General features: G+C 43.6%; 1 protein-coding gene across 2 annotated transcripts in view; it reads left to right on the top strand.

Moving 5' to 3' along the window:
* The first annotated feature begins 500 nt into the window (after positions 1-500).
* PLA2R1 (phospholipase A2 receptor 1) overlaps positions 501-23,277 on the top strand; it is a 130,533-nt gene continuing 107,756 nt past the window's right edge. The window contains exons 1-2 of one of the 2 annotated variants that reach the window (XM_049888787.1): positions 501-874; positions 22,809-23,192. In XM_049888787.1, coding sequence (XP_049744744.1) covers positions 766-874; positions 22,809-23,192 — 493 coding nt within the window. In that variant the 5' untranslated portion in view covers positions 501-765. The remainder of the gene's footprint in view (positions 875-22,808; positions 23,193-23,277) is intronic. The other variant, XM_049888786.1, reaches the window with a different exon arrangement.

The following is a 23,277-nucleotide window of genomic DNA, read 5'->3' as shown; positions in this document are numbered from 1 at the left end:
TAAGTGAAATAACAGTTCCCCCCACCCCCTCGGCTATTTTCTGAGTAAAGGAAATCACAGAAGATACCCGGAGGGTAGGTAATTTTAAAACGTAAAGGCGCTCAACAATTGAACGGCCTACAAATTACTCTGGATTGAGGAGGTGGAGACAAGGGCGCGGCGCTCCAGGAGTCTCCAGTGCTCCACATTCCAGAGGAGGGGAGGTCCCGAGAGCTCCCACAGCGTGTGGGTCCACGGAGGAGCTCGGTTTACTCTACGCTGCCTCCTGCGAGACCCGCAGTGTTTACCAGAATCCGGGTGGTTTGCAAACCCACATGTCAGACTTGCTGTCCTGGGGGTTCTCAACTCGTTTACCGTCAACTCCTCTTTAATATCCCCAGGGAAGAAAGCAAGGCAGGAGGCGGGAGGGGCAAGCTCCGGCCAGCCTCACCCCTCCTCTCTCTCCACCCCAAAGGCAGGAATTTATGGGATGGGCAGATGGTCCACCCCCTCGTCCTCCTCCCTCCCCAAGCCCGAGAGTGGGTAGGGCGGGGAAAACATCCGCGACTTTCCCGTCTCCCATCCCAGAGCTCCTGAGTGTCCGCTCGCTGTGGTGATAGAGGTGGCGGAGTGGGTCCCCAGGGCGCAGGGGTGGCGAGGGCCCGGGAGGGGCGGAGCTTGGAAAGGGCGCGGTCCTGCCTCCCTCCCCGCCGGCCCGGAGCTCGGGGCACTGCGCCGGTCCCCGCGGGTGCGCTGAGGGGCGCTCTGCTAGTCCAGTGGTTAGCGATGCTGCTGCTGCCGCCGCTGCTGCTGCTTCTGCTGCTGAGGGCGCCTAGGGGCTGCGGCGAGGGCGCGGCGGCGGTACTCCCCCCGGAGCGGGGCGTCGAGTGGCAAGGTGAGTGCCCCCCGAGGTGGGGGACGAGATTGGCATGTCTGGAGCTGGGGACGGGGAGGCTGGGGGTGGGCGAGAGAGGCCAGGGCAGCCGAGCTTCTGTTGAGGCCACGTCTCTGTAGTCCCGGGAAAGCCCTAAGAATGGCTCAGTCCTGCAGCCGGACCGGCCCTGCGCCCCCTTCTCTAGGCCCCTCAACTCCCACATCTTCAAAAATGGAGTGAATAATAGTACTTACGCCAGTGCCGAGGGGGGCGCGCCGAGGTGCGGGGCCTGGGCTCGCCGGCAACTTCGACTGCGCTCTGGCCCCGAGCCTGGGGCCCCCGAGATTAGCCGGAGATAGGAAGTAGGAGACTTCAAAGTGTAAACTTTCCGAGAGCTGCTCATTTGGCAAGGCCACCTCTCGGATGTTGTTACGTTGTTAGGTGCCGTGGAGTCGGTTCCGACTCACAGTGACCCTATGTGCAACAGAACGAAACACGGTCGGGTCCTGCTAAATGATGGTAGAAAGATGTCCCATTTCGTCCCCTACCTAAACAACCGCACCAGGTGTGCGTCGCCACCTGCGGAGTGGCAGCAAGCCAGGCCGCTCCCCTCATCCCCTTTGCGAAGGAAAACTTTTGTTAACGCCTCGCAGACGCCCTTCTGCCCCAGATGAGCTGTGTGACCTGGAGAAAACGGCCCTCTTTGCTTCTCAGTTTCCGTTAGGAAAATGGGGTCTGTGATATCCATAGGACCAGGAGGATTAAATGAATCTTTACTAAAGGCTTTTGGCACACCTGGTGCTTTGGCCATTGCAACCATTCTTCAAAGTTACCTCCAAAACACACACACACACACACACACACACACACACACACACACACACCCTCCCACCCACCCACCCACCTACCCCAAGAGGGGTTTCTGTCCTCCAAGGCCCAAATTGGTGAATAACTGCATAGGCTGCCCCTGAGAATCCAGGGGCCAAATGCAGAAGCCTACATGTAGAGGGCAGAGGAAGGGGTTGTTGTTAGTTGCCCTTGGAGTCCCTTCCTACTCATGACGACCCCATGGGTCCCTGGGTGGCACAAACAGTTAAGTGTTCAACTACTAGCCAAAAGGTTAGCGGTTCAAGCCCACCTAGAAGTGCCTTGAAAGACAGGATTGGCAATCTGCTTCTGAAAGGTCACAGCCTTGAAAACCCTTAGAAGCAGTTGGACTGTGCACACATGGGATCACCTTGAGGAAGAAGGTGGGGGAAGTTAAATAAAGGAAGGAGGAGGAGCCTCCAGGCAGCTTGCATCCCCTGCCTCTGGGGATAAGTTTGGAAAGAAGGGGTTAACAAAGATGTGATCAATGTCTGAGTGTGCTAGTTTTTCCTCCTCAGTATACCATTTATACGTTTTTGAGGTAATATTTTTGGATCCTATTCTCTAGCATTCCCAGGAGGCCTTATCAGGGACAGGTTGAGAAACAAACCATTCTTATGCTAAGATAGCCAGAGGTCAGAGGCTCTTATATTCTTGGTGTCCTGTCAATCAGTTCAGTAATAATTGCTCCTGTGGATGTACCTGACATATCTGACCCAGACAGGTGTGGTCCGTTCCTGGTAGCAATTTGTCATGTGGTGGTTATGCCTCTACATTTTAAAATGTGGATTTTGCCCAAGCACTAGGTGTCTAGAACAGGGCAGCAGCCCGTAGCATAGAAGCTGGGACAGAGCCACACAGAGAGTGATCCTCTGAGCCGGGGTTAGCCCTGACCAACTAATCCCTTTCTATATGTAGCAGACCCAAATCCAGGCCTGAGGTAGTTTGTAATCAGTGCCTTCTCTTTAGTGGTCAAGGACACTTGGAAATGAGAACCACCTGCTACCTCCTGTATCCTCCAGGTGACAGTTTGCAAAAATCTGAAGGGGTTTGACATAGTGTCACAGAGTTTTTTTAGATATGAAAATACTGCTACTGATGTTTTGAAGAATGGAAAATGTGTGGCAATAAATAGCACTTAATGGTCATAGTCATTTCAGTAGAATTTCAAGGGTAATCTACGTGAGCTTGAAATCAAATTTTTCTTGTCTAAACAAAGATGGAAAAACCAAAAGCTTACAGTTGGGAGGGACGTAAGATATTGTCTACTACAACCGTCCATTTTTTTTTAAATAATTTGTATCGTGCATTAAGTGAAAGTTTACAAATCAACTCAGTCTCTCACACAAAAACCCGTATACACCTTGCTACACACTCCCAATTACTCTCCCCCTAATGAGACAGCCTGCTCTCTCCCTCCACTCTCTCTTTTCGTGTCCTTTTCGCCAGCTTCTAACCCCCTCTACCCTCTCATCTCCCTTCCAGGCAGGAGATGCCAACATAGTCTTAAGGGTCCACCTGATCCAAGAAGCTCACTCCTCACCAGCATCCCTCTCCAACCCATTGTCCAGTCCAATCCCTGCCTGAAGAGTTGGCTTCGGGAATAGTTCCTGTCCTGGGGCAACAGAAGGTCTGGGGGCCATGACCACCGGGGTCCTTCCAGACTCAGTCAGACCATTAAGTGTGGTCTTATGAGAATTTGGGGTCTGCATCCCACTGCTCTCCTGCTTCCTCAGGGGTTCTCTATTGTATTCTCTGTCAGGGCAGTCATGGACAACCGTCCATTTTTCAGATGTGGAAGCTGTAGTCTAGCTGCCGTGTAGTCAGCCATGCTTTTAACTGCTTCAGTTTACCACATGGGGCACTGTACCACATTGACTCAATATTAGCTATGATTGACAGCCACAGAGCAACAAGGAGAACAATGCTCACCCATTTTAGTTTCATATCCACTAAAAAGGGATATTCAATAACGTGAGGCAGATTATACGCATAGCATTCCTCACCTGAATTGTTTGATATATGCTACTGATTGATCTGATACATATTCTAAGCATCCCAGCCTTGAAAGGCAGGTGATGAATGATATTATGCTGACTTTTCAATCATTTATCAATAATTTTGTATTCAAAAATCAGTAATGCAATGTCAAATAATAGTTAAACTCAAGGGCTCTGGAGCCACACTGTTTGGGTTCAAATCCTGGCTCTACTGTTTACTGATTGTGTGACCTTGGGCAAATTACTTAACTTTTCTGTTCCTCAATTCCCTCATCTGCAATAGTGGAGTGAATAATAGTACTTACCCAAGTGCCATTCCTTTTGCTGAGAGATGACCACGGAGCCCTCTTTCCCTGGCCAGTCCAGACCACCTTGAAAAATTGGCAGCCCTGTAATAATTATTTACTGCCCTGTGCATGATACTGCATTTGGCATGTCTGGAGCCTATCTTCCACCTTCAGTTGTCTATAGCAAGGGGCTGCATTTGTGATTTGCATTCCCCAGTCTGGAATCTGAGCCTTTCTAAGCAAGCACTAATACTTGATAACCTAACTCATTTGAGCACTCCACATAGTGGGAGGGCAGGGTTGAAAATGAAGAAGAAGGTGGGGCATCTTGGTGAAAAGTAGGCATAGTCTGCACGGTGGATGCTAAAGGAAGTGAACTGGAGGCAAGTAAAAGGATTTTGACACTACTTTGAGGGCTGAAAATTATACATATGAAATGTCCCCAGCCAACACGGGAGATTTTTCTCCCTGCAGCACTCAGCATCCAAGGTACCAGTCCTTGGGGACTGTCAGAGTAGGTGCTTCTGAATGACCAGTGACCTGGGGAAGTGAGAGTGCTGATGAGTGTGAGGTCAAAGTGCTTGACCATGGCGTCCTGTCAGAAGAGAAGAAAGTGAAGCCAGGGATTTCTTGATAACCTGTGACAGGAAGAGGTGTGAGGGGACTGAGGGCCCCAGTTGTTCATTCCCTATCTGTTGAGCACTGTATGGTTTATCTTCCTGTCTTACTTTGGGTAAGCAATCTCTGAGACATGTACTGGGACATGGTTCCAGAGAGCACAGTGAGAGAATGAGGAAGTGAGACAGGGAAGGGAAGAAAGCCACTGTGGGCAACTGTTTCTGAGGGACTGTGTACAGCATACTTCACCAGGGACAGAAACCTGGGATATTTATCCACCTACTCCATCCCTTATTGATTGAGGCTTGCTCCTGGGTCATTAGCCCTTGGTGCTTTTGGCCTGCCTGGAACACCCAGGCAAGGAGACACAGAAAGTCAGTTGGAATATATGGGAGCTGTCTGCACAGTAATGGCCTCCAGGGTAGGGAATACAGGTGGGGAACCAACAGAATCTGCTACACTACCACTATCACCACCACCACTGCCATGCAGATTGAGGTGATAAAAATGTGAATAAGCTATGATATTGCTCCCAAGAAGCTGAGAATCCAGTGACATACACAGAAACATAAACAATTACAAGACAGTGTGGTGGCTGTTATGATAAGGAATGAGCAAAGTGCTAAAGGGATTTAGAGGAGGGACTGGCCTGGGGAGTTGGAGACTCACAAAAGTGCATTTGAGGTTGTTTTAAAGGACTCCCTGGGTGGTGCAAATGGTTAAGCACTTGACTACTAGCCAGAAAATTGGCAGGTCTTGGAAGACAGGCTGATGATCTGCTTCCAGAAGGTCACAGCTTTGAAACCCCTATGGAGCAGTTCTACTCTGCATACGTGGGGTTGCCATGAGTTGGAATCAGTTCAATGGCAACTAACGATAACAATAAAGGGCAAGTAGGTATTTGCAATATGGGAAAAGGGAGATATAACACCCCAGGGAAGGCACCAAATATGGTGCAAAGGCAAAAAATCATGTGTTGGGCAACAGTAGTTCAATGAGCTGAAAGTTCCAATCTGGGCTATTTGGGATGCAAAGAAAGAGGCCCACTGCAGCTCACTCAGGCAAATGGGAGGGTAATAGTATGGGTACTGGGATCTCAAGGGGAGAAAGGGACCAATGACAGGTTCTCCTGTGCAATCAGGCTGCTTGGGAAGGGAGAATTGGCCACTGGAACAAAGTGGCTACTTTTTCTGTTTCTCTCTCTCAGGTACTGGGTGCTCAGTTCTCCTTTCTGTTGACTGGATTTCTCTGCTTTGACTTGCAGGACTTCTCATGGTAGCTCCCACAGCTTCCTGGAAAGAGTCCCTCAGTTTCCTAGGAGAGGAGTCTGGCCAGTCCCCTGTGCTCTGCCCTTGAGTAAGGGCTAGTTGGTCTTGGCAGGGGATTGGAGCTGGCAGGTCATAGGGTTCTGCACATGGTGATGTTGCTTCATGAGAGGCTGTGGACAGGCACATCCCCAGAGCAGGGTCATGGGCAGAGCAAGAGCCTGTGACATGTCTACATTTGGAAGCAGGGGCGAGATGAGATAGTGAAGAGTTTGGCTGGACCCATTTCTGCTTTTGGAACAAGAGTCTCATCAGGCCACTGAATCTGTTGGGGCTGCTGAGAAGGACTTCGTTGGCCTCGTTAAGGGGTTTGGGCAAAGGGAATCAGATCACATTTTTAAGTTGAGGAACACCTTGACCAGTTTGGGGCTTGCAAAGGATAATTCTGGAGTTGTGTAGGGTGGGAAGGAGGCCATCTGGAAGGTTAAAGCAGCAGCCCAAGAAGAAACGCACCGATGAATTGAAGTAAGCCAGTCCCAGGAGAAATAGTAAGGGGCAGAAAGTTTAGATTCAAGAGATAAGGATTAAAAGAGAAGAAAATTACAAAATAATAGACTTAGTGGGAGTTACGAAATGGGAGAGGTGGCAAAATGGGAGGAGTTGTTATTGTTGTTGTTAGGTGCCGTCGAGTCGGTTCCGACTCATAGCGACCCTATATGCACAACAGAACGAAACACTGCCCGGTCCAGAGCCATCCTTACAATCGTTGTTATGCTTGAGCTCATTGTTGCAGCCACTGTGTCAATCCACCTCGTTGAGAGTCTTCCTCTTTTCTGCTGACCCTGTACTCTGCCAACCATGATGTCCTTCTCCAGGGACTGATCCCTCCTGACAACATGTCCAAAGTATGTAAGACGCAGTCTCGCCATCCTTGCCTCTAAGGAGCATTCTGGCCAACACTTCTTGCAAGACAGATTTGTTCGTTCTTTTGGCAGTCCATAGTATATTCAATATTCTTCGCCAACACCACAATTCAAAGGCGTCAACCCTTCTTCGGTCTTCCTTATTCATTGTCCCGCTTTCACATGCATATGATGTGATTGAAAATACCATGGCTTGGGTCAGGTGCACCTTAGTCTTCAGGGAGGAGTAGTGATTGATTATACAGTGGTAAATCCAAGTTTGGGAAGTGAATTTGTTCTCAGTAGTGACAAGATGCAAGATGTGGTTGTAAGTGTGGTCATTAAAGTGGATGAACAGCTGGTCCTCAGAGCAGAGGAGGTCAAGGGAATGAGAGTCCAGAGCAGTGCTAGAGCAGAAGCAGTTAAAAGGGTTTAGAACTTTTTTGTCAGTGAGCCACAATAAGAAATACGTTTTACGTCACAACCCAGTACAAATGTATACATGTATATATGTAACAAACAAAAGTTTCCTCAAAGAAATCCCCTTACCTAATAGGATATGTTGTTGCTTTTCTATTGCATTCCATTCTATTTTGTTTTGTAATGCCTGATTTCATGATCCATTAATGGGCAGAGACCTACAGCCGAGAAACACCTGGCCAGAGTGTTGGGTCATCTATGTGGAAGTTAAAGGTTTTGGGGTTGGAAGTACAACCTGCTGGTATCAAAGCCGTAGTGAATGTAAGGAAGAGAGGTTTGTAGCATCGGTAGACCCCTGTGAAGAGAAAGGGAAGAAAGGGTGGTGCTACATAGGAGGGGTTTCTGAAGGAGATGACAAGAGCCACCATATGGAGGCAGCAGTGGGAAGGAACTAGGGCCCTGAGATTTTCCCCCTAGCTTCCATTTTCTAATGGAGCCTTGGTGGTATTGTGGTTAAGAGCTCAGCTGCTAACCAAAACGTCCTTGGAAACCCTGTGGGGCAGTTCTACTCTGTCCTATAGGGTAGCTATGAGTAGAAATCAACTCGAAGGAACATTTCTTTTTATTTTTTTCTTTCTGTTTCTAATACAGGCAAAAATGCCACGCTCTATCACTTATGATAGTATCTAGTATTTGTGGAGTGCTTACTGTGTGCTGTTTTACATACATTACCACATTTATCCTCACTATAATCCAAAGAGGTAGGCAGCAATAATACATACCCCTCTTTTACAGATGAAAAAGGGTTAGGTAGCTTGCAACTCCAGGAACCTGTAAAGTCGGGATTTGAACCAGGTACTCAAGCACTAATGCAGAGGATCCATGCATAGCCTTGCCATCTCATAAAATAGTTCGTTCTGTTGGTAGCATGTGATTTGATTTCGTAACTCGAGTTATTCTCTGCAACTCCTCTGGTTCCAAACCCATACGTCCACATGTGGGAGTGATATTTTCACGAAGCAGAAATGTGCAATGCTATTGATTTATTAACTGCTCTAGGCAATTCCCACACCCCTGGGCAATGAGCCAGTCCCCTAATCTGAAGATTTGGAATTTAAGTGGAAGCATGATCCGATATTGGTTTAGCTGCCCTCCCTGGCCATAAATCACTCCAAACATCTGGACTCCATTTCTCTCGTCCCTACCCATCATCTCTCAGCATCTCTTCCACTTTGTACTTTTCTAATCCCAGCTTCTCTGACTGGCTGCTTCCTCACAAGTCTTTGCAAGTCAGTGTGGATTTCCAGTTTTTCTGGTCCTTATTACTCTTTCTTATTAAGCTTCTTACCTCTCTTCCTATTGTTGGTTGCCACAGTAACTGATGCCATAGAATGCAAGTGCCAGGCTAATGACTGGAAAGGTTGAACCACACAGATAGCTCATTTGTCCCTTCAGATCCCCCTTCCCTGGCCTAACAATTTGCTTAATTATATCAGGTTTTCTGAAGAAATAACTATGTTGTTTTGCCTCTTCTGAACTCATTCCTATGCAGCAAATCCTCATATAAGCTCTCAAAGTAATATATTTGAGACATTTATAGACCCTTCCCTCCATTTTTTTTCAGAAATTATCCTTGAAAGTCTTTTAGGACATGTTCCAATACATAGTGGAGGATATAAATTATATGTTGAATTGGCCAAAATAAGAAGAAATGGTATAGTTCATAAAAGAAACGAGCCAAAGAGCACCTTATAAATATTTTATTAAGTTATTTAGGGAAAAATATAAAGCCACTTAAGAAAAATGGAGGAGTATTTTTAGGATTTCTATAATTTGGGTTCTGTGAAATGGAGCTAAACAAAACAGACAAAGGTTTCTGCTTTCATCCATGGCCACATGAGTTTTTAATTTATAATACTTTCCAGACTACTACAGTTCTAAAGAAATACGACAATAAAAAAGGTTTTGCTATTCTGGCTTTTGGCATTTGGCTCTTAAGAACTTTCCTTTTTAATTATGAAAACATAAACAGGAAATTCAAAGTAGTTGTTGAACTATAAATATTGTTGTCCTATTTTGCTGCTATTTCGCACCATCCATATTCAAAGTTAAGATTGGCTTTTACTTTTATTAACATTTATCAAGTGATCATAGTGACTGAAGTAATTTTTATGAGGATCTATGAAGCCAGCACTATTATTAACCCCATTGTGCGAATGGGGAAACCAACATACTCTTCTAGCTTCAAACAGTTCTAAAGTCCTTTTGGCAGTTGCCGAAGTCATCTTTCCATGGTGTTTTCCATGATTTTAGCCTGTTCAAATAAGAACAGGGTCAGCTTCATGGGTGTGTAACCAGGACCCCACGCTGAGAAGGGGCCCTTTCTTACAGCCCTTGGTATTAGAATTTGTCATGGATTGAATTGTGTCTTCCAAAAATGTGTGTCAACTTGGCTAGGCCATGATTCCCAATATTGTGTGGTTGTCCGCCATTTTGTGACCTGATGTGATTTTTCTGTGTTGTAAATCCTATCTCTATGATGTTAATGAGATGGTAGCAATTATGTTAATAAGGCAGGACTCAATCTACAAGATTAGATTGTGTTTTAAAGCAATCTCTTTTGAGATATAAAAGAGAAAAGTGAGCAGAGAGACATAGGGACCTCACTCCTCCAAGAAAGGAGCACCAGGAGCATAGTGTGTCCTTTGGACCAGGGGTACCTGCACTGAGAAGCTCCTAGTCCAGGAGAAGATTGATGACAAGGGCCTTCCTCCAGAACCGACAGAGAGAGAAAACCTTCCCCTGCAGCTGATGCCCTGAATTTGGACTTCTAGTCTCCTAAACTTTGAGAGAATAAATTTCCCTTTGTTAAAGCCATCCACTTGTGGTATTTCTGTTATAGTGGCACTAGATAACTAAGACAGAATTCTTAATAATTCCATCTTTAAATTTGTGCTTTGTGGGTGAAGCCCCATGAGACAATGAAGCGCAAGCCAGGGGCTTGGAGCCTCAGCTCAAGCATGATGCTACCTCCCACCTTCTCCATATCTCCCCCAGAAGGATTCTTAGCTGCCCCTCCCTGCTCCTGCCCCACCATAGCTGCTGCTCTGAGCCAGGGATGGCAACTAGGTCAAATTGGGATTGGGAGACTGGAAACCTATGGCTTCTCCGGGTGGGACAAGGCTGTGGCCATCCCCACTGACCTGGCAGCACCACTCCAAATTCAGTGAGGACTTGGTGGGGGGGGCTTTTCACCCACCCCCAGTTCAGGTACTGAGCACAGTCCTGCATGTAGTTTGCAATCCCTTGGGGGTTGCCAGTCCACCATGGATTAGACAGTGGGTCCATGAGCAGGACGGATTTACTTCCATGTTCATACCCAGGGCCACACATTTTCATTTTTCTCTGGGCCTTACAAATTATGTAGCCAGACCTGAATGAGAAGGATGAGAACTAGCAATATATCTACCGTTAAAAGTATTTTTGACATTGTACCTCTCACTTAAATAAATGATTTTTTTGGCTGCTGACCAAGAGGTCGGCAGTTTGAATCTGCCAGGTTCTCCTTGGAAACTCTATGGTGCAGTTCTACTGTGTCCTACAGGGTCGCTATGAGTCGGAATTGACTCAATGGCAGTGGGTTTGGTTTTGGGTTTATTCTCAAAGCAGTTAAGACAAACTGCTCAGTGTAAACACCAGTTTTCAATAATGTCGCATCATTTCTAGGGTTGTTTTGGTTGTTGGTGGAGTTGTTGTCTGCTTTTGTTTGTTTTGGTGGCCCGATCTTTGAATCATTTCCCCCCAAGCTTTGAGTGCAAGGCATTTGTGAGTGGATTTTAACAATGTTCTGAACCAGTCAGCTATGTCTTATTATGTCTTGTAACTTGCTCCTTGTAACAAGGTTCCCTGGTGACTGAGATGGTATATTTTCAACATAGTCTATCAGATGATAACAGAGCCACTGTGGATGATGATTTTTACATAACCCATGTGGGTTCTTTCAAATAAAAAAAAGGCAAAATGTGGGGGAGTAGACTACGAGCTAGAAGGAAGGAAAATGTTTTCAACTCAGTTTAAAAATTCATTGGTAAGATACAGAGGAATGACAAAGCACCTCAGAAGAGTCTCTTACCTATAGACATAAGGTTTTCTGCAAGAGTCTAAAACCAAAACCAAACCAGTTGCTGTCAAGTCAGTTCTATCTCGTGGCAACCCCAGGTGTTGCAGAATAGAACTGTACTCCTTAGGGTTTTCAAGGCTCTGACCTTTCAGAAGCAGATCACCAGGTCTTTCTTCTGAGGTACTCAGGGTGGGTTCAAACCACCAACCTTTCGGTTAGTAGCCAAGCACTTAACCGTTTGCACCACCCAGGAATTTCTTTGCCATCGAATTGAATTCCAACTTATAGCAACCCTTTAGGACAGAATTTCCAAGGCTATAAGTGGTTATGGAAGCAGACTGCCACATCTTTCTCCTGTAGAGCAGCTGGTATATTCGAACCGCTGACCTTTCAGTTAGCAGCCAAACACTTAACCACTATACCACCAGGGTTCCTTCTGCAAGGGTCAGCCACTATTAAATGAGAAAGACAGATAGTGAGGGATAGGGGAGGGAATGAGAATGGGCTGAGACTGACAAATATCGTCTGAAAGGGTTAACCAACTTTGTGAGGGGTTGGTAACAGGCAATTTAAATTCTCACAAAACTAGAATCTGACAGAGCTGATTAAGCTGGGTTTCATTTTCCACATGTGGGAAAGAATATTGTATACCTCTTGGAACTTGGAGCAGTGATTTGGGAAGATTAAAGGATATAAACAAGGGGAAGACAATATGTAAAAAGATTTTAGCAAGAGGAGTCCCATAGCCCTGTGGAGGCGGTGATTATCCAGGTTCAGAAACTGCGGGAGAATAAAGAAAGCTCTGAGTCAAGGACAATGCCAGGGCAGGGAAAGAGAGGACATTCTGGAGCAGGAGGAGATTTTTTAAATGTACCTAGGTAACTTTTTAGTTGATTAATAGAAAGCAGTTGGCAGAAAGCCACAAGCTGTATTACCTGTTGTTAAGAGATAGACACTACGTCTCAGATGATTTGGTATAAAATGCCAATATTCACAGAGAGAGGGTAGAGAGGGCAGGCACACCTTTCACTTTGTTTTGTGGGTTTGTTCTTTCAAGCACGATATGCGTGCTGCTTACTGCAAGCATGGGCAATTCCTTGCATGTTGGTTTGGAAAGTCATACCGAGAACCCAGATTTTCTGTTACTCAGCCATGAATGGAACTTGATTCAGCAGCTTGTAGCATCCCTTCCTTCTACAGAGAAGTCTAAGAAATACACTCAGCTCTGACCCATTGTTCCCTAGATGGGACAGACTTAGACAAACCCAAATGAGTGTAGCTAGAAAAGGTTGATACATCTCAGGAGAGACGCCCAGCGAGAAGCCACTTCCCTTCAGACATGTTACAGGGGAGAGATCCCTCCCTACTACCTTCAGAACACCTTTCTGCCAAAATAGAAATACTGTCAGAACAGCAAGGAAGTGAATAGATTTAAGGGATGATGCAGGGCAGGAAGTGTGTGAACCCAGCACTAGTTATGTGGGTGGATGGAGCTGAAGAGGCTTCACCCACAGAACTGTGGGAGGAGATTGAAATTGGATTGCATTTGGCAAGCTGTGGCTTTCTAATAGCCTGTCTTAAACATTGCACGTGACAAGAACCATACAATTGAACTTTTCCTTCCAGTTCCCTTAACATGGAGTGGTACAGAGCAAGCTTTATGTGTGTAGTTAGATTAGGTTGCCACTGTCATGGTGTAATTTATTGAAAGCCCTTCATTTACCTAAAATACCACCATAAAAAATATATTTCTCAAGGAATTGGTTTTTGTTTTGTTTTACTTAAAATTACAGTTTTATTATAGCATAAAGGGTATAAATGAAAAGATGCATAGGGTGAGGTCTGGGAGGATTACCAACACAAAACTTCCATGTCCCAAAAAAGGACGCACTACCCTCCCACATCCACTGATGTCTTTTACCAACCAGGAAGCCCATGGAGCTTCCATGTTCAGAGCCTTTATTAGAACCTCGTTACATAGGCATGATTGATTGAATCATGCATCCCTCTCCTGAGATCCACTGATACCATGTTGGAGGGTTTTTCTGGCCTGGCCAGCCCCCATCTGAGTTACCTCACTAGCATAAACTGTAAGGTGGGTGTTGCCTGGAGCCCTAATAGGTAACAAAGATATTTGAATCACTAGGGAAATTTCAAGGTTTGAGAGGTTCTCTCTCAGATTTCAAGGACAAAGAACAAATTCTTTGGATAAAGTTAGTTGTAAACCCCACAAGCCACCCCTGGTCTTTGGTCATAGTTCCTTTTATATGCCTAATAATTCGAGGATTGCTTCCCCCCCACCCCCACATTTATGGTAACGTAGATCCAGTTCTTCTTCAGGCCAGTCATATTACATCCTGAGGATCAATCAATATCAGTATCATCATCAATATTAACCATCAGTATTAGTATTATAATCTTATTAATCATACCAGTGTTATACCATATCATTGAATGACAGAAGTAACCTGAAAAAATATGAGTCAAAAGATACTGACTAGCACATTACTAGAGTCCCAATCAGTCATTAGCAATTAGTCCAGTCCATCATGATATCATATGAACATCTCCCAGAGTGTGGTCACTCAGATTTGCTGCAGGCTTCCATTGCAATCTCATCAGATTCCAAAAGTAGGAGTGGTCTTGGCTTCACTCTTTCAGGCATCTGGCATATTTGAGCTGAGACAATACCATCTCTTGCTCTGAGTCTCTGGAATCATGAATGTAATTTTGGATTTCTCTCATTGCATAACCCAATTTATTCATTTCTTTACCCTCCACAGGAATTGTTTTATTGTTCGTTTTAAACGTTTTTTGTTATAATGCAGAAACTACACGAAGCCTATCTTAAAATAATATCTTCAGCCAGCTTTACTTTCCTAGAGCTAAGAGTGTCTAGAAGCAGAAGAGGACAGAAAAGGTGGGTTTCGAGGGGATTTAAAGGTGCCGAAAGTGAAGTGGGAGGGCCTCAAGAGAAATTTACCATGGTTAAGTCCAGTCAGCACCGTTCAAGCAAAGGGATCAAACTGTAATACCAGTCCCAGGCTTTCAGCTCCAACCTCAGGCATCTCACAGTCATTGAATCCCTGAAGCCAGAAAACAAGTCACTGTAACTGCGTTTTCCAGAATCCTCACATTCCATCATTCACCAAGTTCTGCCAATTCTTCTTTAAATTCTCTCTCTCGTGACTGTACCCTAGACTATTCCCTCTTTTCCTTTCTCGTTTTCACCAGTTGAATTGACACCTTCAGTCTCCCCTGCTGGATTACATCAATAGTCTCCAGACTGCTCTCCAGGTCCACCCATGACTCTCCTTCTGAGAACCTGAGGCAGGAGCTTGGTCATTTGTCTCCACAGCTGTATTCTCAGCACCTAAAACAGTGCTAGGCACACAGTAGGTGCACAGTAAATGTTTTTGTTGAATGATTACCCACCCCAATTCATCTTCCACACCACAACTTCGTTCATGCCTTCTCTTGCTCCAAAATCTCCCTTTTATCTTGTTATGGATTGAATTGTGTCACGCCGCTCCCAAATATATGTTGAAATCCTAACCCCTACACATGTGGATATAATCCCATTTGGGAATAGGGTTTCTTTGCTATGTTAATGAAGTCATTTTAGTGTAGAGTGTATATTAAGCCTATAATTTTTGAGATATAAAAGGAACAGATTAGGCACAAAAGCAAGCAGGCACAAATGGGGGCAGACAAACGTCAAGTGGAGATCTCCAAGGAATGCCAAGAAGAATGTTAGAGAGACTGAGACAAGGATTTTCAGACAACAGTCAGAGAGAGCCTTCCCCTAGGGTCCCACTACCCACTGCTGTAGAGTTGATTCTGACTCATGGTGACCCTATAGGACAGGGTAGAACTGCCTGATAGAGTTTCCAAGGAGTGCCTGGCGGATTCGAACTGCCGACCTCTTGGTTAGCAGCAGTCAGCACCCTAAATTTGGACTTCTAGCCTCCTAAACTTTGAGAGACCATCTTAAGAATAGATTTGATGCATTGAACACTAATGACTGAAGACCAGACGAGTTGTGGAATGACATCAAGGAAATCATACACGAAGAAAGAGATTGTAAAAAAGACAGGAAAGAAAGAAAAGGCCAAAACAGATGTCAGAAAAGACTCTGAAACTTGCCCTTGAATGTAGAGCAGCTAAAGCGAAAGGAAGAAATGGTGAAGTAAAAGAACTGAACAGAAGATTCCAAAGGACAGCTTGAGAAGACAAAGTAAAGTATTATAATGAAATGTGCAAAGACCTGGCGTTAGAAAACTAAAAGAGAAGAACATACCTGGATTTCTTAAACTGAAAGTATTGAAGAAAAAATGCAAGCTTTGAGTTGCAATATTGAAAGATTCCACAGGGAAATTAGTAAATGATGCAGAAAGCATCAAAAGGAGATGAAAGGAATACACAGAGTCACTGTACCAAAACGAATTGGCTGATGTTCAGTCATTTCAGGAGATAACATATGATCAAGAACTGATGATGCTGAATGAAGAAGTCCAAGATGCACCGAAGGGATTGGCGAAAAAGAAGCCTCCAGAAATTGATGGAATACCAGTTGAGATTTTTTAACAAATGGATGCAACACTGGAAGTGCTCACTCGTCTATGCCAAGAAATTTGGAAGAAAGCTACCTGGCCAACTGACTAGAAGAGATCTATGTTCGTGCCTATTCCAAAGAAAGGTGATCCAGCCTACCACGGAAATTATTGAACAATATCATTAATATCACACACAAGTAAATTTTGCTGAAGACCATTCAAAAGTGGTTGCAGCAGTACATCAACAGGGAACTCTAGAAATTCAAGCTGTATTCAAAAGAGAACGTTGAACAAGGGCTGTCATTGTTGATGTCAGATGAATCTTGGCTGAAATCAGAGAATACCAGAAAGATGTTTACCTGTGTTTTATTGACTATGCAAAGGCATTCGACTGTGTGGATCATAACAAATTATAGATAACATTTCAAAGAATGAGAATTATGCTCATGAAGAACCTGTACATAGACCAAGAGGCAGTCTTTTGAACAGGTCCAGGGGATACTGTATGCTTTAGGGTCAGGAAAGGTGTGCATCAGGGTTGTATCCTTTCATCATAGTTATTCAATCTGTATGATGAACAAATAATCTGAGAAGCTGAACTGTGTGAAGAAGAATGGGGCAAAAGGATTGGAGGAAGACTCATTAACAACCAACATTATGCAGATCACACAATCTTGCTTGCTGAAAGTGAAGAGGACTTGAAGCACTTATTGAGAAGATCAAAGACTACAGCCTTCTGTATAGATTACACTTCAACATAAAGAAAAATCCTTACAACTGGACCAATAAGCAACATCATGATAAATGGAAAAGACATTGAAGTTGTCCAGAATTTCATTTCACTCGGCTCCACAATCAACACCTATGGAAGCAGCAGTCAAGAAATCAAACAACTCATTACATTGGGCAAATCTGCAGCAAGAGGCCTTTTTAAAGTGTTAAAAAGCAAAGGTGTCACTTTGAGGACTAAGTTGCACCTGACCCCAAGTCATGATATTTTCAATCACCTCATATGTATGCGAAAGTGGGACAGTGAATAAAGAAGACCAAAGAAGAATTGATGCTTTTGAACGGTGGTGTTGGCAAAGAATACTGACTATACCAAAGACTGCCAGGAGAATGAATAAATTTGTCTTGGAAGAAATACAGCTACAGTATTCCCTGAAAGGGAAGATGGCTAGACTTCGTCTCACATACTTCGGACATGTTATCAGGAGAAATCTGTTCCTGGAGAAGAACATCATGCTTGGTAAAGTAGAAGGTCAGCAAAAAAGAGGAGGAACCTTGGCAAGATGGATTGACATAGTGGCTACAACAATGGTCTCAAATACAGAAACGGTTGTGAGGGTGACTGAAAGAATCAGGCAGTATTTCCTTCTGTTTTGTATAGGGTCACTATTAGTTGGAACCGACTTGATGGCACCTAACAATAGCAACAAACTGTGAGAAAACAAATTTCTGTTTGTTAAAGCCACTCATTTTTGGCATTTCTGTTTTAGCTGCACTAAGAAACTAAGACACACCTGAAGAATAATATACAAATTTTTTGGATGAAATTCAAGTTCCTCTATAAAATGACCCCAAACCACCTCTTTCCAACTTCGTATTCCACCACCACCAAAGTCTCTTATATAGCTGGGCTCTTGTCACCCAGAACTTATTATTTTATCCCTTTGAGCTTTGGTAACATTTTCTCTGTCTAGGATGCCACCTTACCTGACAGTTTGTCTCTCCATCTATAGACTGAGATGTCCTCCTCCACTGTTCTGATCTTTTGTCATGAGGACAAGCATGCAGGATTAATATCAGGTCCCTAATACGTGTTTGTTGACTAAAAATGAAAGAGTGAGAGCGTGCATGAGAGAGGTTGATTTCTCTGATCCTCAGTGCCAAAATGACCTTTTCCCTTCCATTGTAATTATACCTTTTATGTCAAAATATTATTGACATTATGTTATAGTTTTTTTTCCATACATTTCATTGACTCCAGGAAGAAAGCTCCTTGAGGGCAAGTACCATGACATGTGCATACTTGTATTCATAGTATTCCTAACAGGTGCCATGTTGGTGTTGTTGTTAGGTCCGCTATGAGTGGATTCCAACTTGTAGCGACTCGTGCGGCAGAGAAGATCTGCTCCATAGGGTTTTCTAGGCTGTGATCTTTACAAGAGCGGATCCCCAAGTTTTTGTCATGAAGCTGCTGTGAGTTCAAATCGCCAGCTTTTGGTTAGCAGCCGAGAGCTTCATTGTTGTGCCACAAAAAAAAAAAAAAGACACCAAACCCATTGCTGTCAGATTGATTCCGACTCATAGCAACTCTGTAGGACAGAGTAGAACCGCCCCATAGGGTTTCCAGAGAGGGGCTGGTAGATTCCAACTGCCAACCTTTTGGTTAGCAGCCCTAGCTCTCAACCCCCGGGGCCCCCAGGGCTCCACTGTGCCACCAGGGATTCTTAAATAAATTTCTGTAAGTAAATCTAGGCCAAGACCTAATATGGCCTTCACTGAGACTATGGATATAAAATTTCTGTCCTAAGACAAAATGGGTTTGGAAGAAATGCAAATGAATGGTTCGATGAAATAATCTTTAAGGTCCCTTCCAGTTCTGAAGTTGATGCTTGAGTTTATGGGTAAAGTCAGTCTCCTCTGCCTCCCCCATATTTCTTTCCAGTGCTGCTCTGCTGACTCATCCCTGGAGAATGGACAAATAGGTGTGTGCACACGTGCCCTACACCCCACCTCAGAAAGTCTGATGACACTGAGGGGTCGGGTCCACTTCACACATGACATCAATTGAGGATCCAGTCAACTGTGTTAAATTTGGGTCTATTTTCTTTTTCTCGTTTTTCATGGCTTTTTTTAAAGCCACGTTTTAAGTGCAATTATAATGTTTTCTTTGGAACAGATGGCGCTTCCTTATTTTTGTTAGCTAGGTGAATTCCCATGATTTCAGGACTAATAGATCTAGTTTCTGGGGCCAGATATTTAGGTAAATAATTTCACTCTGTCTCCAGTACCCTTGCACAGTACCTAGCACAGAGCTGGCCCCAAAGAATGATTGTTGAATGAGCGAATGAATGAATAAAGAAAGTAACATTCCACATGCAATCGTGAAAGGACTACCCTACGCTTTAGTTCAACAGTTGACCAAGAAAACATTCTCCTCCTACTCCTTAGAAAAGTACATGTTATCCTGTGGGGGGGAAGGGTGAGCCCGACAGGAACTCCTCCTAAGAAGAACTCAGAACTAGGAAATATGACCCCAGCCTCCCGTGGATTTTATCTGAAAAAAAAAAAAAGGAAATTAGTTTATAAGTTACTTATAGTAAATCAACCCTTTTCCTCCTCCCAAACTTATAATTGTGAAGGGAAGTGTAATAACATTTCCTTGCAAAAAGATTTAGTAATTCTGGCAGTACTTCATTAATCACTTAATCAGTGTTCAAGCAGAACTGATGTCCTTGACATATATAATCAATCTTGATTCCTCCCACATTTGATTTGCCCCCTTTTTGAAATCTGGCGACTTCAGACACTACGGGTTGGTGGCTTATTTTCACATCACATTTTGTTACAGGTAACCCAGATAACAGTCTGAATAGTGATACCTCTGTGGATTATCCTGGTACTCTTTGAAAGCAGTTGTTTTCTCTTCAGTGAATTTATGCAAATTAGTGGTGCCATTATAACGTAATAGGGAAAATGAGCTTGGGTCATTTTTTAACTTAATATAACATAAGATTTTTTTGGAGGTAGAATGTTTATTGTTATAGGTAAGCCATAAAAAAAAAAAAAGCCATAGCTACCTGTTTATAGGAACTTTTCCAAAGCTGCATTCTAAAGGCAGCTGACGTGGAAATGTAATAAACCCATAAAACCCAGTGCTCCAGAATCAAACAACATGGGATTAAGTTTAATGTCTTCTGCTTTGGAAAGGTATTTTTAGGACCACTGGTTCAACTATAGAAGTCCCGATTCTATCTCGTTTTCTCTTAAGACTGAATAAGTTGGAAATTTTAAAAATACTATTCATTCACCCCAAATTTTTGTGGTATATAATTTCCATGTCCACTTACTCACAGACCACCCATCCACCCACCGTATACTGCTTGTCAACATCACATATTTTTATCTTTCCTATAAAAAAGTAGCAGTAGGGACTTTACAAGCCAATCATATGGAAGATAGATGAAGTCTCTTAATTCATAATTGCACATGTATTTGAACAAATGAGACAAACATTTTGTTATATGGTTGTTAGAGAGTATTTTTCCTCCCCAAAAAAGGTGATAGCATGGTGTTTCAGGATTGTTTACAACTAAACAGTCTGCAACCACTGTGTGTTGCAGAAGCTAAAGTAAAAATGATCATTAGTGCCAACGATGGAAGAAAAGAAGTCTTTGGAGAATGCTTAGATTAGCACCCTATAGGAGTTCAAAGAGATCTGGAGCAGGATCTACAAATCATGAATCAGAGAGATAATAATAACAACAACTCATATTTACTGAGGTCTCCCCATACCGAGGAATCCGTGCGTGATGCAAATAGCTAACGTGCTCGGCAGCTAATTAAAAGTTGAAGGTTCAATTCCACCCAGAGACACCTCAGAAGAAAGCCCTGGCCATCTACTTCCCAAAAAATCAGCCATTGAAAACCCTATGGGGCACAGTTCTACTCTGACACACGTGGGACCTCCTGAGTCAGACCAACTTGAGGGCCATGCTGAAGTATTACGCTATGTGCTTCATATGGTTATGTAATGTAAAACTCTTAACATTCTTATGAGGTTAGTACCACGCATATCCCCAGTTCATACTCACAGAGATCAAGCAATTTGCTCAAAGCTACATAGCCAATCTCGGCGATTGGGACTGCCCAATTCCAAAGCTCCTAACCACTAGCCAGATAGTCTACTTGCCTGCCTTAGATGTATAAACTGAGCCCAAAGGTCTGCAGTACAGTCAGTAAGAGTCCGGCTAAGAGTCCATCCCCACAGCAAAATGTCCACCCCTTTCTACTTGCAGAGCTGGCTGTATTTCAACATATATATATATAAGGTAGAAGCTGAACTAAAGAACTATTGTGGTAAAATAATTATCCTTCAATGAAAAATTAATGGAGCTGTGGGCTAGCTGGAAAGTAATTAGTAGGTTACACCAGAAATTAAGGTTTACATTCTACCCAGGCATGAAAAGGTGAAAAGGAGAGTTAGAGAGAAGGTTAATTAATCAGAGCCCACATAGCATCGGCAAGAGGTGGATTTGATTTTGAATGACTATTACTAATAACCATAGAGACATGGCCTTCATTAGGAAAACAAATTTCCTGATCTAAATGAAGTCTCCCTAAAACCATTCATTCCCTTCCTCCCACACTCCCTTTTCTTTTTGTCTGATGTATGGTGATCAAAGCAGTTTCCTGACAACTAATTCAACTCCTCAAATACATAGCTATAAGTAAGTTTATCAATTATTAAATGAGGTATAGCTTTCATTAATACATTGACAATCTTTTTTAACAGAGTCTTAAGTGATTTTGGTTACTGTAAATCAGTTTCCCTCAGCCTGATTAACTTCGGGGAAACCTAAAGAACTTTTATCAAAATGAAGTGTTGTTCCCATGCACTGGTGTGTGAGGTGTTCCATTCAGCCCTATTCCAAATCTCAGGAAGGTCTTTGTGTATTCCTGCTGAAGAAAACCTGATAATATCCCTTCAGATTTTTAAATCTGACTTGAAGATTAGACAGGAAGTGAAATGTATGAGGGGAGCTTAGCTGATGAGAGGATGAAAGAGTACTAAGAAGTAGGGCCCGTTGACCTGACCAGACGTTCTGAGCTGAGGTAAGTCCGCAACCATAGACCTCAGCGGTAGCTGCCGACATAGTGTTAAATCAACATCAAGCATTTACTGAACTTCTGTGATGTGCACACTCTTTGCTTAGACAAAAGAAACTAGACATAATTTCTGCCTTGAAAAAGCCTATCAGAGAACAAAGTCGTAACTGTATAATAAGTGGCTTCCAACCTGGCAACTTGAGGTAAACTCAAGAAGGGGGCCGTTGGTTAACACATGTTCCTTGGCTAGGCCCTACCAACTTTACCGCGGTAATCTCACTTAAATCCTCTCCTCTGGCTCCTGGAGGTAGCGGCTCAGGTGTATGTCACAATGTGTTAAAGTGTCCTCTTTCTCCATATTTGCACATGACCTCTGTGTCTTTTGTGCCATTAGTATGCTGTAGCTCTTCTCACATATCTAGGTGCAGGGCCTGCCAGAGTTCTGGGCATTCACCTGCTGCTGCCAGGTCCACCCAACACAGCTGCTCCGGCTAAGAGTCCATCCCCACAGCAAAATGTCCACCCCTTTCTACTTCACAAATGTGAAGAACACCTCCTTTTTTATGTTTTTTCCTTACCAGAATCGCATCTTGTATCAGTACACAAAGCAGCACTCCATTACACCCTTTTGGCTTCCTACAGGAACTTTGATGATATTTTTCTTTCAGTAATTCTTGATTGAGCCAACGTATTCCTAACTTTAGGCACTTGTCTGAAATAAACCAGAATGTCAACACACCTCTGGTACCCAGGACCCCTCCCTTCTACCCTGAGTATTATTACTAACCCCTACTCTCTGTCCAGTTGTGGTGAATTCCTTCTTTATCAGAACCATACCTGAGTGAAATAACAGGCTACCCTTGTGCGTGTGGCCGTGATGACCTTAGATCAGCTGCAATAAGTACATTTATCCTTCCTAAGACACTCCTTTTTGCAAACAAAGCCCTTCAGGTGGACCCTGTCTATCAACTCTAGAGCTGTCTGAGATGACTGGAAGCTGTGAGATATCACAACTTAGGTGTCTCATGACATTACTTAATTATATATGAAAATTTAATACTATATCTTTTATGTTTCTATTTTAGATAAAGGCATTTTTGTTATCCAAAGTGAGAGTCTCAAGACATGCATTCAAGCAGGCAAATCTGGACTTACCCTGGAGAACTGCAAACAACCAAACAAGAATATGCTGTGGAAATGGGTTTCAAAGCAGCGCCTCTTTAATATAGGAGGTAGTGGTTGCCTAGGTTTGAACTTATCTAACCCAGAGCAGCCATTGAACATATATGAGTGTGATTCTACCCACATCTCCTTGAGGTGGCGCTGCAACAGGAAGATGATCATGGGCCCACTCCAGTACATGGTCCAGGTGAAGCACAACAACACCATTGTGGCCTCATGGAAATATCTTCATAAGTGGATTTCCTTTACATCAGGTGGTGGAGGCATTTGTGAATATCTGCATAAAGGTAAACAAATAATTTAAATCAAAGTACTCATGAAATGGGAAAGTGACATGATAAAATATCCATTTTTAAGGAATCACTCAAGGTG

The sequence above is a fragment of the Elephas maximus genome, chromosome 6, assembly GCF_024166365.1.
Source record: "Elephas maximus indicus isolate mEleMax1 chromosome 6, mEleMax1 primary haplotype, whole genome shotgun sequence".
Taxonomy (NCBI): domain Eukaryota; kingdom Metazoa; phylum Chordata; class Mammalia; order Proboscidea; family Elephantidae; genus Elephas; species Elephas maximus.
The sequence above is the reverse complement of the archived record's forward strand: the minus strand, read 5'-3'. Positions and strand labels throughout refer to the sequence as shown.